Source organism: Aulonocara sp. 'chitande type north' Nkhata Bay, linkage group LG1, assembly GCF_057382095.1.
Source record: "Aulonocara sp. 'chitande type north' Nkhata Bay isolate Kocher_YH1m ecotype deep benthic linkage group LG1, A_spYH_male_GT1.1, whole genome shotgun sequence".
Taxonomy (NCBI): Eukaryota; Metazoa; Chordata; class Actinopteri; order Cichliformes; family Cichlidae; genus Aulonocara; species Aulonocara sp. 'chitande type north' Nkhata Bay.
Window position 1 is genome coordinate 11,989,274 of NC_141344.1, and position 17,556 is coordinate 12,006,829.

Consider the following 17,556-nt stretch of genomic DNA (forward strand, 5'->3'; position numbering starts at 1 on the left):
AAGGTATAAATACTGCATTTAGGGGTTGCATATTAGATTTTATACACCTTTTAGATTTTCAAAGGCCTAACTTAACCTCCAATAAAAGTAGTTTTTAGTTGTTTTGCTGTTTCAAGTAGACTGAGGTTTATGCTGTAATATACTGAACTTGTTTTTTTTCCTGAGTATGTCAAATTTATAAGAGACCCCAAAAAGAACCAGAGAACAGTGGTTAGATTATATTTCTCATCTGACCTGCTTTTGTGTTACACAATAAATCCAGCCAAGGTTATGAACATTGAACGCCAGTATCTTATTCATTCCACTTTAGTTCGTTCTGTGCCCTTTCAATAAATAAATATAGTTGTCACAGAAGTTTCTTATTCTCTGCATTCTGTGAAAGGTGACACTAGCTCTTTTCTTCAGCTTGGATTTTTTACACTTTCTGCCATAAATTTCAAAGGGCTGGCTCTGGATTAAGCAGGTTCTGCTCTGGAAAGAACAAGATTACTCTAAATGCGCGCAACAATGCAGGCGTAGCTTTTGTTTTCTGAAAGTTTGCTTCACAAGCTTTGAAATTATGTTCGGGTGCTATGTGGGAATCATATAAGGGTAATGTTTGAATAAATGCAAATGCTTTAACAAAATCTTGTTGGTATTAACTGTTAAGCATTTATTTTTTGTTTTGTTCATTTGATGCTTTATCCAATCCATAAAAAAGGTGTTAGTAAAGAAAGCTGACGTAGTAGTGCTGTGGAAAGCTACAGGTGCATTATTAGATTTTTTTCCCACAGGTTTTGGAAGCAGAAAGAAAAAACTGCTGTTTGCATGAAGTTCTACTATACAGAGTTTCATTTTGAGACTATATGACAAGACTTAGTGTTGCTCACTGAACAAACATCACTTTATATCAAACTGCCCAAACTCAGCCCACATCGTGCTCTAAATGCTGAATTTTTATGCACGACCCAGTGAACCCCAGTGAAATCCCAGCTGGGACAGACTGGCCATATGAGGTGTCACCATGTATCAGGAGTATCAGACTAAAGTTGAAGGGGAAGAAATGCATATGTAGCAAAATGTAGAGTGGCACTTGCAACCTGGCTCCCTCACTGCTGATTCAAGTCCTCTGTTTTACAAAAGCAAACTCGATCTCCCTCAGAATGTCATTATAGGGAAATCCATACTGTGAGCAGGCGGAGAAGCCAGATCTGAATCTTATTACTGTCCAATAGTGGCAGGCGGGCTCTGTGGGATGGCTTCAGAAAGTGAGAGAATGAAAGAGAAGGTATAAACTGTGTGTGGATGTGTGTGCATGAACCACTGGTCTGTGGCAGGTTTGACAAGAGAGCAGCAGGGCAGTGCTGGCAGGTGAAGCCAGTGCGATATACTGTGACTTCTCTCAGTGAACGTGTCATTGCCAGATGACCAGGCCATCTGAAAATAAGAGAGGCCATCTCTCCTACACTTAACTCTCTCTCCTTCTCTGTCTACCACCCATACTTTTCATTCGTCATCTGTTACTCCTTCCCGCTCTTTCCAAATTCATCTCATTCCTTCCAAATGTCTCCCTCTTTGTCCAAATCCTTTCTCCTCCAACTCCTTCTCTGCTTCTTTCATCCACTTCTCTTTCCAAATCCTCGCGATCCCTCCCTCACTGTTTGCAACTTCATTCTCCATTTACCGTTTAGGCGCACACTGCTGCTTTTCGGGTGTGTCTTTAATCACATGTGGCTTCACACTGATGGCTATGGCAAATAACAGGGGGACTGAAGCAATCACCCACTTAACGACACATTGCCTTTTGTGTTACATTAAAGGTGAGTGGGTCATCTTTCAGCTACAGTTCACTGTTTCCTGCCTCCAGCTAGAGAGAAGCGTGGAACTGCATGCTCTCAGGTGCATACCTGTGTGTGCATGGCAGTATAGCGGGCTTGTATGCAAATATATTAAATAGACAGAGAAAAAGCGGGAGAAAAATATGTGTTTATATTGTATATCTGGAGGTGAGCAAATCTACATGCACAGGGTATGGAGGGTAAGGAAAATGGTGAAAAAAATGAGTGCGTGACTAAGTATGTGGTATGTAGCAGGACGAGCTCTTCTAGGATTGCTCTGAAAGATTATATGCTGGAATTTAGAATTTTAATTTAAAATATGAAATAATTTGCATCCAGATAATAGTCTCAGGACAACTGAAGAATTACTCTCTTTTTGTATCAACACTTCTTAAAATGCACATCTCATGACGATACATAAAAAAAATTAGGATGTCTTGGATACACAATGATGCAAAACCACTAGCTGAAGACATTTTTATTTAGAAAAGCATTTGATTAATTTCTTCTTATGCTGTTTTTATAGTTTTATTGTTTTACATTGTTTTTATTTACTGTTATATTGTTTTTATATTCCCATTTCCTGTGTTGTAAAGCACTTTGTGATTTTTATCTGTGAAAAGCGCTTTATAAATAAATTTTACTTACTTACTAGACTGTCAAACTAACTATATTCATATTTATATTGATTAAAACCATTATATTAAAAATTAAACATTAATATTGTTTAAACGCCCATACAATGATACTAAAAACAACTGTGTAACTGTTGTCTTTGCACACTTTCATACAGTTATTGTTCAAACCACTCTCTATCAGCATGACCTGGTAGTAACAGTTTTGTTAATTTGACAATAAAAACAGCACATAATCAACAAGTTATAGAATAATTTAAGTTACATTACTATTGCAAATAATTCATTGTAATTTTCTATGATATATACCAGGATAAATATAACTTGATAAGGTGAAAAATAGGTGAACTATATGGTCATCATGGTGATACTGAACAGCTAAAATACATAGATGGAGAATTATCATAAAACAATCATAACATGATCTATTACAGTGGGACTGAGAGAATTAACTATTGAAGGAAGAAGTCATGATAGTCCCAGAGTTTCAGAAATTATGTGTACAACAGCATTTCTGATATTCACTGTCTTTGAGCTCCTAATTCACTAAGTAATTAAAAGTAACATATTATAAAACTAATGCAGACATTGTGTTGCAGATCTTGGGACACATTCATTGAGATTTGTTAAATTGCAACGTATTATACATTAGGAATATGGTTAACAATATATCTGTTTTTCTTTATTTACCTATATAAATATTGGTTTTTGCATGCACGTAATTTTATACACAATATATTTTTCTACTTCAGTAGTCAGTGATACATCTATCACTGGGGAGAAAACAGCATAAAGCAGAAGCAAGACAACATGCCAGTGAGGTCATAGAGACGTGTAATAATGTATAACGGTGAGAGCAGTTTACATCAAACGCGTTCATGCTATGGCTTTAACAAGTCAACCAGGAAATTTTTACATAAAGCAGGACAATCAGGCTCACAGAAAGAAGCTGCCTGATGTGCATTGTTCAGGAACAAGGTCCAGGCAAATGACCCTGATGTATGAACCCATATCACAAAATAAATAGGCGCACAAGTGTTACCTCCACTGGGTTCATATAGTGAAATGATATTTCCCACCATGTGCAACAGACAAAATATTAGAAGCACGTTTCCCGAGACCAGAACAGTTCAACACTAGGGTCACTATACTATAGATCTGAATCGATATCTCTATACCATAGTATTAATAAAACTGATAACATCTACAAAGATTTATTACAGGACACTTTAAAGGACTGAACTAGCTTGCACGCGTAACAGACATTTACAGTATTGCCTCATGGTACAACATTTTGATAAATCGTAACTTTGATTGCCAGTAAGGCAATCTGATTGTTCCTTTAGAAAACATAATTAGTAGGTTGTTCTTTTCTGCAGTCTGTCCCTTGCTGCTAAACTGTATAGTTAATTTAATGAAGAAGTTTCTGACGCTGGACACTGCAGATGAACCATCAAAGGAAAAAGGAAGAAGACATGATTGCCTCATTAATTAAGAGCCCAGTTTAGGATTTAGCACTTATGAAATACCTTTGTTCTTTATAACAGTAACAATAAATTCATATTTGTCTGCAGATTATAGTCTCTGGGTAGAAAAAAAAATGGAGCTAACAGCCTACTTTATAGATATTTTCAGGATGTCCATTACCAGAGGCAGAGTGCTGGGCACTCTTTACTGGATCTCTTTATTGCACTAAGTGGACCACTATTTTTGAGATGATGGCCTCTTGACATTGTGGGCTGATTACTGATGTTTATGTGCCTGGATCTACCAGGGGCTGAGAAAACTGCAAAAACTGAGAGGCCATGTTTTTGTACATTTGATGCAACAATTTTGTTAATTATGGCATCAACAATGAATGCCATAATGCCTATGTCTAAATATAGACAATGTATATCTATAATTATTCTTTTCCGGATCATGCTTTTTAGGTTTTCCCTTCTTTTAGCACAGCTTCATACTATTAATATTGTACATAGTCCACTTGGTAAATGTCATCCTTGGCATGACATCACAACATTTACCAATGACATTTACCGCACCTTAAGCCCCAATATTTTGCGCATTTAACACCTTTGCACTTGGGATTAAGATCCATCTAAGAAGGAACCGTATCCAAGAAAAAGAAGAATCCACATGCATTTGGCATTAGCAACAAAGTGTCACTGTGCCACACTAGATAGTCAAAGGAGAATGTAATCCAAACAAAGGTGACTCCATCTGGAATTTGTGATGTAATGGGTACTTAGACCATCTTTACGGCAATAAGGAACATAGAAAAGAAAATGCCAAGTGATGAATAATATTGAGATAGACTCACTATTCTCAGAATATTTGCCTTACTCCCCGTCCTTGTATCCAGAAGGCAGTTGTCTGCTCCCTAGAGTGTTTTGTCCTTCAACCGTATCACTCCTTTGTTTTACCTGTGTATGTCTAAGTCTTTGATCTTGCCACCCCCAGGGCTGTCTTCCAGACCCTTGATGTTTTTACCTTTTGTATCTATTTAACACCTATAGGTATCCCACTGCCCCTGTCATCTTCTTGTGCTTCTGTATAAACAGTATGATTTCTCAGAGGTTTTGGGTCAGCTTACCTTCCAAGACTGACATTCTGTGCTGGTAAGCCTAGCGTATGCTTAAATACTTTAATAAACATTCCAACACAGCAAACTCTTAAGAAACAGAATTGATTTTTACATTTTTAACACATGTAGCTTTCTTTGTAAAAAAAAGAAAAAGAAAAAGAAACAAAGAAAGAAAAAAAAATTTAATGCAATGGCAGTGTATTAGATGAGAGACATATATTACCATCCAACAAATACACTCCCTGGTTGCTCCATTAGATATATCTGTTCAATAATTAGTTAATACAAATACCTAATCAGCCAATTAGATAGCAGCAACTACATTAAGGGATGTAGACATAGACAAGATAACCTGCTGAAGCTGAATTGAGCAACAGAAGGGGGAAGAATGGTGATTCATGTAACTTTTTACGTGACGTGTTGAAAGTGTCAGATAGGCTGGTCTGAGTATTTCAGAAACTGCTGATTTTCCCACACAATCCTATCATGCCAATTTCTGCTGTGACATTCAGATGGTAGAGCCAGAATTTGGCATAAACAACGCGAAAGCATGGATCTTTCCTGTCTTTTATCAACAGTTAACTTTGGACGCCTTAATACCAACCAAGCACCACAAACATCACAGCAAAAGCGGGTTAACCCCAGTAGTAGACAGGTATACTTAATAAAATGCCTGATGTGCATATGTACATATGTAAAACAAGCAGATATCAAACTGTCAAACATTACCAACGTCATATTTTTGTACTGACAGATGCCACATAAACATGACTACACACAAACACACACACCACATGTAAAAATCTAATACATACCCGATATTTGGAGAGGTCGATCCTCAACGAGTTGTGCAGCTGGTCCAGTAATTTGACAAATTTCTCCCTCTGCAAGGACAGAATTGTATAATTCAGTTTGGAGCATCACCTCAAAAGTATTGTGCCTAAACATTTCTTACACTGCATGGTGTGGAGCATATCTTCGCCCTAGTAATTCAGTTTTATTTGCTGGAACAAGATTTTGTCATTTTGCAATATTGCCAGCGTCAGCTTGCTGGCTAAAAATATTATATGATGCCTTACAACATTAACTTCTGAGATGTTGCTGATTTTATACAAAACTTATCTTCCACTAGAACTATTAAAAACAAATAGTGAAGTCAACAGTTCAATATCAGCTTGTAGAAAAGTAAAACATGTCACTTAAGTCTGACTGTTGCCAATAGAAATTACATTTTTTTATGAACACTATATTACACTACGGTTGGCAGACAGCAAGAAAGTATTATGTGTACTTACCCCAAAGTTAGAGGCAGCAAATCGGTCTGAAGCAGAGGCAGTGGTTGTGGTGGTGGTAGTGGGATGGGCGAAGTAGGAATTGATATTAGCAAGCAGGTTGCTCATTACTGCTGGCACCCCAGGACACATGTATTTGGCGGACAGACAAGAGAAATGCCTGCAGAGGAGAATAAACAGCTATTATCCTACAACAAGTGGTTGAGAGAGTAAGAAAAAAAGGCATGATTTCTTCACAAGGGAACATAAAACAATTACATGAAAAAGTACAACTTAAGATCCCACATCAACTGGGCAATTTCAGAAAGAAGCATCAAGAGCTCAACACGCACTTACATAGTGGTGAGAAAATGCATGTGCTAAGTTACAAAGGTGAGAAAAAAGGCTGAAAAATATTCTGTGTTACTGCAGTAACCACAATAAAAAAGAAAGTGAGAAGACATAGAGCAGTAGAGTATTTCCTCATCATATTTCAGCTTCCTGTGGCTGAAGGGAGAACATATTTTAATGTTCCAAACAATTACTTCTGTTAGAAGAGTTAGTTAGTGCAAGTAGACCACTGCCCGTGTTCATGCAGTAAAATGTGTCTTCAATGAGTATCTATAGAAAATTGTGTCATAAATCAGACTGAGCTGTATAACCTATACTGTTAACGACATAAGGCTGCAAAGTAACAGATGGAGCATATAGGTTTAATAGTAAATCAAGGGAGGTTCAAAGGAGGAGAAATTAAACGTGTAAATTTAACTGAGAACCATTAATCCTGTATTTTTAAATATCACAGAGATAGACTCCAGCACAGTATTTGAACTGCTTAGCTGAAATCAGCCCAACAAAAATTAGATCTCAGTACTGGATGGTGCTTTAAAAATAAAGCAAGGGAGGGGGTGAGGATGGAAATGAATGAGAGCTCTTTTACTGCTGCAAACTTGACATCTTCCTGCTACCTTTTCTAATCTCCCTAGATCCTTTTTTGATTCTGTGACTTTTAGACTACACACAGTAACAGCGGCACATGCCACTTTGGATTTGGCATAAACTTGCCCTTTCTCTCTACACACATCTGAGCAGCGCTACCCAGCAGTAATTAAGTGGTGGAGCCTGAGAGGCCTAGTTTGAGCAGGGATCTATGCCTGAGTGAGGAGCATATGCTCCTTTTAACACTCCATCCTGCTGCTCCACAAGCCATTTGGAATGCATCTTAAATCATAATGCAGCAGGATGTTGTTATTGTAGATAGTATACCGCATATAAAATTAATAGGTGCAATAATCTGTATGTTTACTTTAATGCATCTCAAAACCATGCACACTTGAGCTGCCTTTTCAGCCTCAGGCATGACCCATAGCAAACAAACATTTGGATGCATGAGAGCTTAAAGCAAGATAAAATAAGCTGAACTTTATACATTTAGTATGTTTTAGCACCACTACCTTTGAGGCAAATATTGTACTTCAGTCTTACAGTTTTAGATACTACCTTAAAGATTACAACTTTGCATGACCTTACATATCACCAAATTACATTTATGATAATTTAAAGTATTACATGTTAGTATTACATGAGTTGGAAAAATATTTAGGAACCAATTGATTTGTCACTGAGTCGAAATCTGGGCTGTAAAAGAACTGGACAGGTTGTCTCATCTACTTCTACTTGCCGTAAAGCACTTAGTTGCTGCCATGTGGTTGGCTGATTAGGTATTTGTATTAACTAACAGTTGAACAGGTATATCTAGTGACGTGGCCAGTGAGCTTCAAGGCACAGCGATGGGAATATACAAATACATACAGGACTCGATATGCTGCTGTAGCCAACAATGCGACGCAGTTAAAATTAGCTGAAGCTTAAATGCCTACAGTGAGCACATTAATGCACATTACAATATTACTATTGACAGAATAGTAAAGATGACATACAAACATATATGCTCTCATTTAAGGTTTTGAATTCAAGATTTTTATTTTTAGTGGCGTTTTTTTCACATGGTGGTATTATGAATTTAATAGGATTCAAATCCACAGATTTGAGCATGTCTAAGAGTCGGGCATTTAGACTGAAAACAGACATTTTGAAACTAAGAACATCTTGCTGAGTGAGTCATCACTTCCACAGAGTTATGTGGAGTAACGGTAGCAGATTTACTCCCCCTTCTTCTTTGTGGAGCGGACACACAGACACACATACACACACAAAAACACAAACACGTTCTCATTGGGAGGCCGATTTAATTACTCTGCTTTCAGCCTCCAAATTACCCAGGAGCACTTGGGGTTAGGAGAGCAAAGTGAATGATGCAAAGAGAGTGATGATGGCATCCGCTGAATTCCCATGGTGCTTTTAGAGCTGGATCTCCTGAGCCTATTTCCAAGAGGGAAGACATTGCCTCCCCTAAAGTTATCCTGCTTTGGTTTTTTACTAGCGGGTGAGATGTACTACACACTCACATATCATTTAATGGGTTCAGATAGCTAGGAAAAATGAAAAAAAAAAAAGATGATGAGAGATGCGGACAGGGAGACAGGGGAGTGGTGATAGTGTGCGATGAAGAAAAACGAAAATGAGGGAGGGGTATGCCAGGAGTTGTTGTAAAGGGCACCGGAGGGAAAGTGAGCCTTCACAGTTGCTGTGATTTACGCAGTCATGATGTCAGGAGTTACTCTGAGTCAAGGTTCAGCGATGAAGAAAACAGAAAGGTAGGACCTTTCATAAATTCCTGATGAAACATAATGAGAAACACCATGGTTAAACAAGGTTCAAGCCTGAAGCATTAACTCCACGTGATAAAGCGGGTAATCAGGCCACTTACTGCCCTTAAATAATGTGGCTATCCCTCATATGATACAATGAACTGTCACAGTGAATCAACAACATGTCAGCTAGCAACTCTCCATCAGTTTGCTGCACCAATATGATCCAACATGTCAACAATGCTTGTGCTATAGTTGGGCTGTTGTTGTAGCAGCTGCACCCCTTTCTTGTGTGGATATTGTGTGATAACAACTGATGGATTTTGGAAACAATTAAAACTGACTTTGCAAGGTTAAAAAGAAAGTCAGCTGCATGTTTGCCCTACAGGGCCAGCAGGAGAAAAGATAAAGTCCACAGGGTTAAATCATAATCGGTAAGAGAGTAGGTGGTGCGAGAATCAAACATACTCAGAGGTCAGTGGTTAATAAATGAAATTAACAAATTTTAAGCAAATAATTTGAAAATAATTCTCAGTCCTGTTTGATCACTTGATTTTCAAACTTGAAAGCAAAAATATGAGTTGAGCCTTCCATTCAATTTGCCAACAATCTGTGTGTAATTAGGGTCTGATTTAGTTAGGCAGCAGTTAATTACATAGTCAGCTAGTGGGACTGCCCAACAAGTGCAGTGGGAACAGAGCTTAAAAGGTGTACTTCGATGGTGCTTTTCAAACAACAGCTCATACAGAAACCAGATTGCAGAGATACTCAATGACTCATTATTAATGAATTACTGCAGTAAAAGTCATTAGCAAACAATAGATAATAGCTGATATAATGCAAGAGACTATCTTTACCTGTTTAATTCTAAAACCCATTTTTTATTTCAACTGGTAAAGGATGCTTTATTCTCTGTGTTTACCCACCTATGTGATATACTGAAAAGTATCTTACTATAATACAGTATTTTAGATATATATATAAATTATTAAGGCAAAATTTTAATTAAATCCCCATATAGGCATCTCCCCTAAAACATAGAAAATGTCAATCTGCCCATCCACGAACAGCTCCTTGACAATACTTCACATACGTGGCACACAGGCACATCTTGAGGATTTATCTACATCAAATATTATGACACCATCGTGCTCCCTAGCAGCCACCTACCAATGGGCTGAAATGTCTCATTTATAGCATTTATCCAGCTAGAACATCAAAAACACTTGATCCTTTTTGAGTCATGACAATAACATCTGATATGCATCTACAGAAGTCGAACACTTGAAATCTCTCTTTGACTGCAGAAGGAAGAGCTGAGCAAGCCACCTTGGCACACAAGTACACAGTAAGCACCTAAAGGACCTCATCTATATCAAATATGATGATGTTGCCTAGCAAACATCTGGCTCAAATTACAAATTTTTTTGCAATCATGCATCTATAACATCTATATTTTATTTTGAAGTTATGAAACGGTCTCAAACTTTGGCACATAGTCAAGCAAGAGATAGCTTAAACATACTAAGTTTTACATGAGATAATATAGCTTCAAGATAGCCAGGCTCGTGTATAGACAATTAAAACGGAGAAGTAAACCTTAATTAAAGATCAGTTATTTTTCGTACTAATGTCACTGCGGTAGTTCCTGACTAGCTCAGTCAATGTCACACAGAGCAACAAGTGGTTTGCATTCACTTTGTCTCTGTGGTGGAACCAAGCTATAAATGTAGAGTTTAAATAACAGTGTAAAAAAGAGTTTTTTATAAGAGTATAGTAAACACAAATATTTTAGAACAGGAGAAATCCATTCAGCCACATACAATACAAAAATAAACTTGGGAATGTAAAGCAGTGCATCTGGGTTGAAGCTTAGAGGATTAAGTAAATACGCTGTGCAAAGACAACAAAATAAATCTGCTGCTAGTGAACTGGATGATGGATACATGTATTGTGCAGACTTCTAAAGTGTTAACAATTGCTTTAACACAGCACAATGTCAAATGTCACATCAATGACCTTGATCAATATTGAAAGGTTTTAATGTTTCCAGTGGTGTCACTGCAGGGGAATGTGTTTGGGGGTCACGATGGAGACAAAGAGATAAACATTTATAGACAGAAAGGGTCACAGAGGATCACCGACACAAGCAAGGAGGAAAACAACACTGTTTGTGTGCCCATGATCAATGTGACAAAGGCAGGTTAGGAGGTTTTTCCATGAGACCAACAATTAATCAATCAAACTTGGGAGCTCGATAGTTTTCCAAGCTCTGATTCTGCTGAGGAGACATCTTTACTACTCCAGTTCTCCTTCGCTCGTCCTTCTCACATCTCCTTTTCTCCTTCCACTCTGGTAAATGAGACACTGACAGATTGGTGAGGTAAAAGGCCATAGATCAGGGTAGTACTAACGTCATAGCCTGATAGATGGATTCCACTCCGTATCTCATGGCAAACTCATCCACTATCTCCTGCGACACATCGTCAAAGTAGACCTTCCACGCCTCTTCCCCTTTCACCTGCGGGATCTTCACTACCCCGCTGTTCTTCACCTCAGTCAGATAGTGGAAAAGGTTCTGTGAGTGGCACGAGAGATAAGAGAGGAACAGGTTAGGGTGATGGAGCACGGTGTCATGACAGTTTTTTTGGGTGGTGCATGCCAGCTGATGAAAAACCTTATCATAGCTGTAACTGTCTTTATAAACATGATGCTTAGAACTGTGGCAATGATCAGTGGATTAGAGCAGCAACCTTTCCTAGTACCAAATCAAATGCTGATTACCTCGTGTAAACAGGTGTACTGGCCATGAGGAGGAACCACGTTCTCCTCCCCTTTCATTTCCACGCTGATCTTGAGTCTGATGGCACCAGATACTGCAGATTTGTCAGTTCTTTTATCTGTAAAACATTACCGAGCTGGATTAGACATTTAGAATAACTTAAAATTATCAGGAGAGTAGATGGCAATATTTGTTCAATTTTAATTCTATCCAAAACACAGGGTGCAATTTTCATTTCCTATATTTTGAGCTATGCAGTGTGGTTATCGTGCACCAGATTGACTAGTATGGACTGGTAATTTGTTCTTTTTACTCTGCACAGCTTTCTAAATTGCGGGCCATTGATTTTGACAATTTTTTTCTTCACAATAGCAGATGGCGAAACAAGTTAAAGACATAAAGCACATTAATCTCTACAAGTTTTGTTGCACACAGTAAAAAAAAAAACGGATGAGAGAGACTGAAAGGGAGAGAAAAAGAGTGAGAGCGTGAGATACAAGCTCAAGCCTGTAAGAAGTGACCTTACTCTGAAAAAGAACATCAAATTTAATAATGTCCATCACTTATAAATCTGTCCTTGACCACACTACAAAGAAGAGACATACAGTGCTGTGAAAAAGTGCTTCCTCCCTTTGGAATTCCTTTTTTTTTTTTTTTTTTTGCATATTAGTCACACTTAAATTGTTCAGATCATCAAACAAGTTGTACTATTAGGGAAAGATAACCCAAGTAAATACAAAATTGAGTTTTTAAATGATTATTTCATTTATTATTAAAAAAGTTGTTCAAACCTAGCTGGCCTTATGTGAAAAAGTAATTGCCCCCTAAACCTCATAACTGGTTGTGCCACCTTTGGTAGCAAGAAAAAAACTGCATTTAAGCATTTGTGATAACTGACAATGAGTCTTCCACATCACTGGATGTGTTGCTTTTTTAGATCTTTTAGTCTACTTCACTTTGTCAGACAGGTTCTATTTGAATCATTTCTTGATTCAACAGGTCTAGCAATATTAACCAAATAATTAAACCTAAGTGTGGCTAGTGAAACTGAATTGAAATCTTTCCAAAAAATGTGGTTAATCACAGTTAATTCATGGTTTAACAATTACTTTTTCACGCAGGGCCAGGTAGTTTTGGATAGCTTTTCCCCTTAATTAATAAATAATATATATATTTTAAAACACAATGTGAAACCTGAAAGCGTGACAAATGTTAAAAAAAAATCAGGAACACTGTGTAAAACAAAAAAACTAACATTAAAATACATCTATGACATAATCTGACACAGAAATCTTGGCGAGAGGCATTAATAACATTTATAATGACATACAATAACCTTTTGGGTTTAATTCTCCACTAGCAAATATCAACACTCAAAGACCACATGTGACAAATAAAAAAAAACGACCCGTACAGTAAGGAGATTGGGTAACTCTGTGGAGAGTAATTTGCTGTTACAGGTTGGGTTTATTTTTCACCTTAGAAAGAAGGGTCAGCGCAAATCAATACAAAGTTGTTTTCAGGTGATCTCTTTTATCCCAAAATGAAATATTTCTTTTCTCATGGGAGTGGTCTCTTCCAGAGAGACACTGGTCCCATCTGTAGGGCATGAAGGGTCACTCAGTGGTTTGGTGAGCATGAAAATAATGAATCACGCTATGGCCTTTGACAGATATCAAAACAGTTAACAGTTATTGGACATCACTCTCTTCCACCATCATCACCTCAGCACATGAGGGAAGCATGCATCATTCCCGCAAAGTTAAAGAATTTACTTGGCACATCGAGTCCCACTGCATGCTGGGATAGTTCATGTTGGGGGATCCACCTGACTCTACACATCCACATTCAGTGAAATACAGAACCAGAAGAATGATGGATTAGACCAGTGGTTCCCAAACTTTTTTTGCTAGGCCCCCTTTGTTTTACAAGAAAAATGTTCGCGCCCCCACCCCCCCGCGCGTGCTAACACATCCTCCGACCACACACACCCATATTTTGCTCCATTGCGGTTTATTTCGCACCTCAAACATTTAGTAAACAATTAAGCAAATACAAGTAATCTGCAATAAATTACCGGTAAACTACTAACTCTTTTACGCTACGTCCGCACCTAAACGGGTATTTTTGAAAACACAGCTGTTTCGTCCACACGTAAACGGCGTTTCCAATCACCGAAAACTGAGATTTTTTAAAACTCCTATTTTGCGTTTACGTGTGGACAAGGAATACAGAGTTCGTCACGCAACGTCAAAGGTATGTGCCTTTTTTCACGTCACGCTGTGCGCCATGTTATTGTTTACATGAGATGAATTGCAGAATGGCAGATAGAGACAAAATACTGTTAATCTGACTATCTGCAGGTTTTACACGCTTACATACACACACAGTTATTGTCCCTCCATTTACAAAGACAGAGGCGTCACGATGTGATTATTTTACATGTAGTTGTTTTTTTCCCTGTGTAATAATATTCAACATTGCTATCAATACATTTTTCAAAAAATGCCTCTCTGTGCAAAATAGGTTTAAAAACATAAACAGCTGTAGGATACTGTTTGTCCGTGATTTGAACCGGGGGACAAATCGTGAAAGGATCAGCCTGATATTATTTGTATCTCACTGTAACTTTACTGTATAAAGTATAGTATAGTATGTATATCTCCAAAATGTCAGGAGTAGTTAGTCATTACAAAAAGTGTTTGTGAACTAAAAATCAAGAATGTGGGATACTGTTTGTCCGTGATTTAAACAGCCCAGCGCTGCTCCCGACAAAGGGAGGGGAGACCAACCTTGGCACTTGTGCAGGTGAAACCAAAGGGAAGATATGCTTCATCATATTTTCTAGTCTTTGGCTTAGGATGAAGTTGGTTTGGAAACATATTCAGTGATGCTTCATCTCCTGCTTTGCGTTTCTGTAGGCGCCCGTGCTAGCAGTGTCCAAGCGTTTTGTTTTTTTCCCCCTTTTCATCTTTCATCTTTTCCTTTTCATCCCGCGCCTACGGTGGCCCCTAGAGACAAAGCACGTACAAACTCCAAAACACTTACAAAATCCAAAACACGTGCAAAATCCAAAACACATGCAAGCTCCAAAACACTTACAAAATAAAAAACACATGCAAAAGACAAAACACGTACAAAACACAAAACACATGCAAACTCCAAAGCACTTACAAAATCCAAAACATGTGCAAACTCCAAAACACGTACAAAATCCAAAACACATGCAAACTCCAAAACACGTACAAAATACAAAACACATGCAAAATACAAAACACGTACAAAACACAAAACACATGCAAACTCCAAAGCACTTACAAAATCCAAAACATGTGCAAACTCCAAAACACGTACAAAATCCAAAACACATGCAAACTCCAAAACACGTACAAAATACAAAACACATGCAAAATACAAAACACGTACAAAATACAAAACACGTACAATATACAAAACACGTGCAAAATACAAAACACTTACAAAATACAAAACACATGCAAAATACAAAACACGTACAAAATACGTGCAAAATACAAAACACGTACAAAATACAAAACGCGTGCAAAATCCAAAACACGTACAAAATACAAAACACGTGCAAAATACAAAACACATGCAAAATACAAAACACGTGCAAAATACAAAACACGCGCAAACCCCAAAACACGCGCAAACTCCAAAACACATGCAAAATCCAAAACACAACGGAAGTGCTCCAGGACGCTAGGGGCAGTGTTGAGCTTTTGTTACCTAGTAACTACACAAGCCAGGAAGTACCAATGACCGGATTTGGGGTCTGCAGCCTTAAAGGCCGCATTTTAAGACCGATTATGTCACAGCGACACGACAAAGACTGTCCCAATTCAAAGGCTGCTCGAAATGCGGCCCTCAAATGCGTCCTTAATTTCCCTGAATTTTAAGGATGGGTCTGTGTAGCCTTCATGGCCCAACATATCCCAGACTTCATAGCGCGGCGGTGGTTTGGATAATTTTGCCGAAAAAAAACGGCGGAAGCGGAGCGGACGAAGAGTAAACTTCCAGAAGTAAGTACTGAATATTATGTCACTTATTTATGTGCAAATGTTTTTATAATGAAGAACATTAAAACATTACTGTTGGCAACATGTCGGGAAAGTTATGTGACATTAGCGACGTTTGTACTAACTTGGTTTTAAAGCCTTCACTTCAAAATATTCGCCGTTCAATAGCTGACTTTAATCTTACAGAGAATGTGATGATTTTATGCGTAATTAAAGTCAGTCATGTCAGTCAGCTGACGGTTCACTCCTTAAGCTGAAAGAAAGATGCTTTAATCACAGGAGTCACACATGTGTCCACTGTACCATCTGGGAACTCTTCTTGTTTAGCACTCGTAATGACACAAACACTAAATCCTCCTTCTCTGGTGCTGTTTTGTAGCAGTGTGTACACCTGAGACTGTCACCTGTCTGTCTGTCCTGCACTCTCTCTCTGTTTCTTTCTCTCTGGTTGTGGAATAAAAGTATGAACATGTATTTATAAGTCACACTTGTGTTTGAATCCTGCAGCTTATCACACATTTGATTTCTATGTGTGACACCTGCAAGTGTCCAGAGTGAGGACAGACTGAGGGACCCACTGCATTACATCATCTGTGAGGCTTTGCACCCCTGATGATCCACCAGGACAATCTCAGCAGTATGTGAGGAAGAGGAGGAGGAAGAGCCAGCAGCAGCTGACAGATGGAGAGAATAGACAGACTGTTCCCTGTTTGTGAAGGACTGCTAGAAAAGTTTAAAATAACTAATTGTCTGTCCTGAATCAGTCTTATTAGGTAATGTTCAAATAATTTTATCATTCCAGTGTTTCCAGTGTGGGAGAAAGTACTCAGGGCCTTCAAGTTACGCACTATGAAAGGCAGCAACAAGTTTAATGTTCAGAAAAAGTCTGTATCAGCAGCAGAATGGAACTAAAAATAAATGTTTGTTTCAGTTCTATGAAGCTTTGAGTATTTTGGATCAGTAGCACTGCTGTGTTTGTTGCATCATATTGCTGTAATTGTTTATATGCTTTATATATTCTGAGGTAAGTTGATCTATAGTGTTACATCATATTCTATAAGGATGTTATGTGTTTGTAGACTTTCTGCCCAGTTTGACCCATTTAGCAGACGTCAGCCTGTTTAAAGCTCTGATATCTAGTCTGTGTGACTTAAAGCAGTTATGACATGGTCTGATTTTCTCACCCAATAAAGGAATATTTAATACATCAGTCTACTCTTCATTTTACCAGAAACATATATATACTATTATATATTGTACATATATTTATTAGTTTCAGATGTAGCCATTCTTGTATTTTGCTTGTTTACATTATTGTATTTTGCACAACTCTGTTGCTTGTGAAGCTCGCACACAAGAATTTCACTCACATGTGCTGTACCAATGTACCTGCACATGTGATGTGACAATAAAAGTGATTTGATTTGAAACAGCTCACAGCTTGTACATTTTCTTTTTACACATGTATGTAAGCATTTGAGCCAAATTTAGTAATGCCAACATACTGAAGGAACAACATTTGTCTCTTATATATGATACACCTATATATGCACTGTCAATATACATTTTGAACCAGCTGCAGATGTCAGAGTAACAACTGACTGAACCCCACATAAAGTGCGTTACAGTAGTCCACAGGGGAAGAAATAAAAGCATGGATCACGGTTTCAAAGTGCTGCCTAGAAAGAAACGATTTCACTCTTGCCAGTCGCCTTA

At 38.0% G+C, this 17,556-nt stretch overlaps 1 protein-coding gene across 3 annotated transcripts in view; it reads right to left on the reverse strand.

Moving 5' to 3' along the window:
* unc13c (unc-13 homolog C (C. elegans)) overlaps nucleotides 1-17,556 on the reverse strand; it is a 112,545-nt gene that overhangs the window by 53,492 nt on the left and 41,497 nt on the right. For all 3 annotated transcript variants that reach the window (XM_086270444.1, XM_086270487.1, XM_086270537.1), the window contains 4 exons: nucleotides 11,803-11,918; nucleotides 11,433-11,596; nucleotides 6,332-6,488; nucleotides 5,852-5,920 (listed from right to left, as the gene is read on the reverse strand). In XM_086270444.1, coding sequence (XP_086126570.1) covers nucleotides 5,852-5,920; nucleotides 6,332-6,488; nucleotides 11,433-11,596; nucleotides 11,803-11,918 — 506 coding nt within the window. The remainder of the gene's footprint in view (nucleotides 1-5,851; nucleotides 5,921-6,331; nucleotides 6,489-11,432; nucleotides 11,597-11,802; nucleotides 11,919-17,556) is intronic.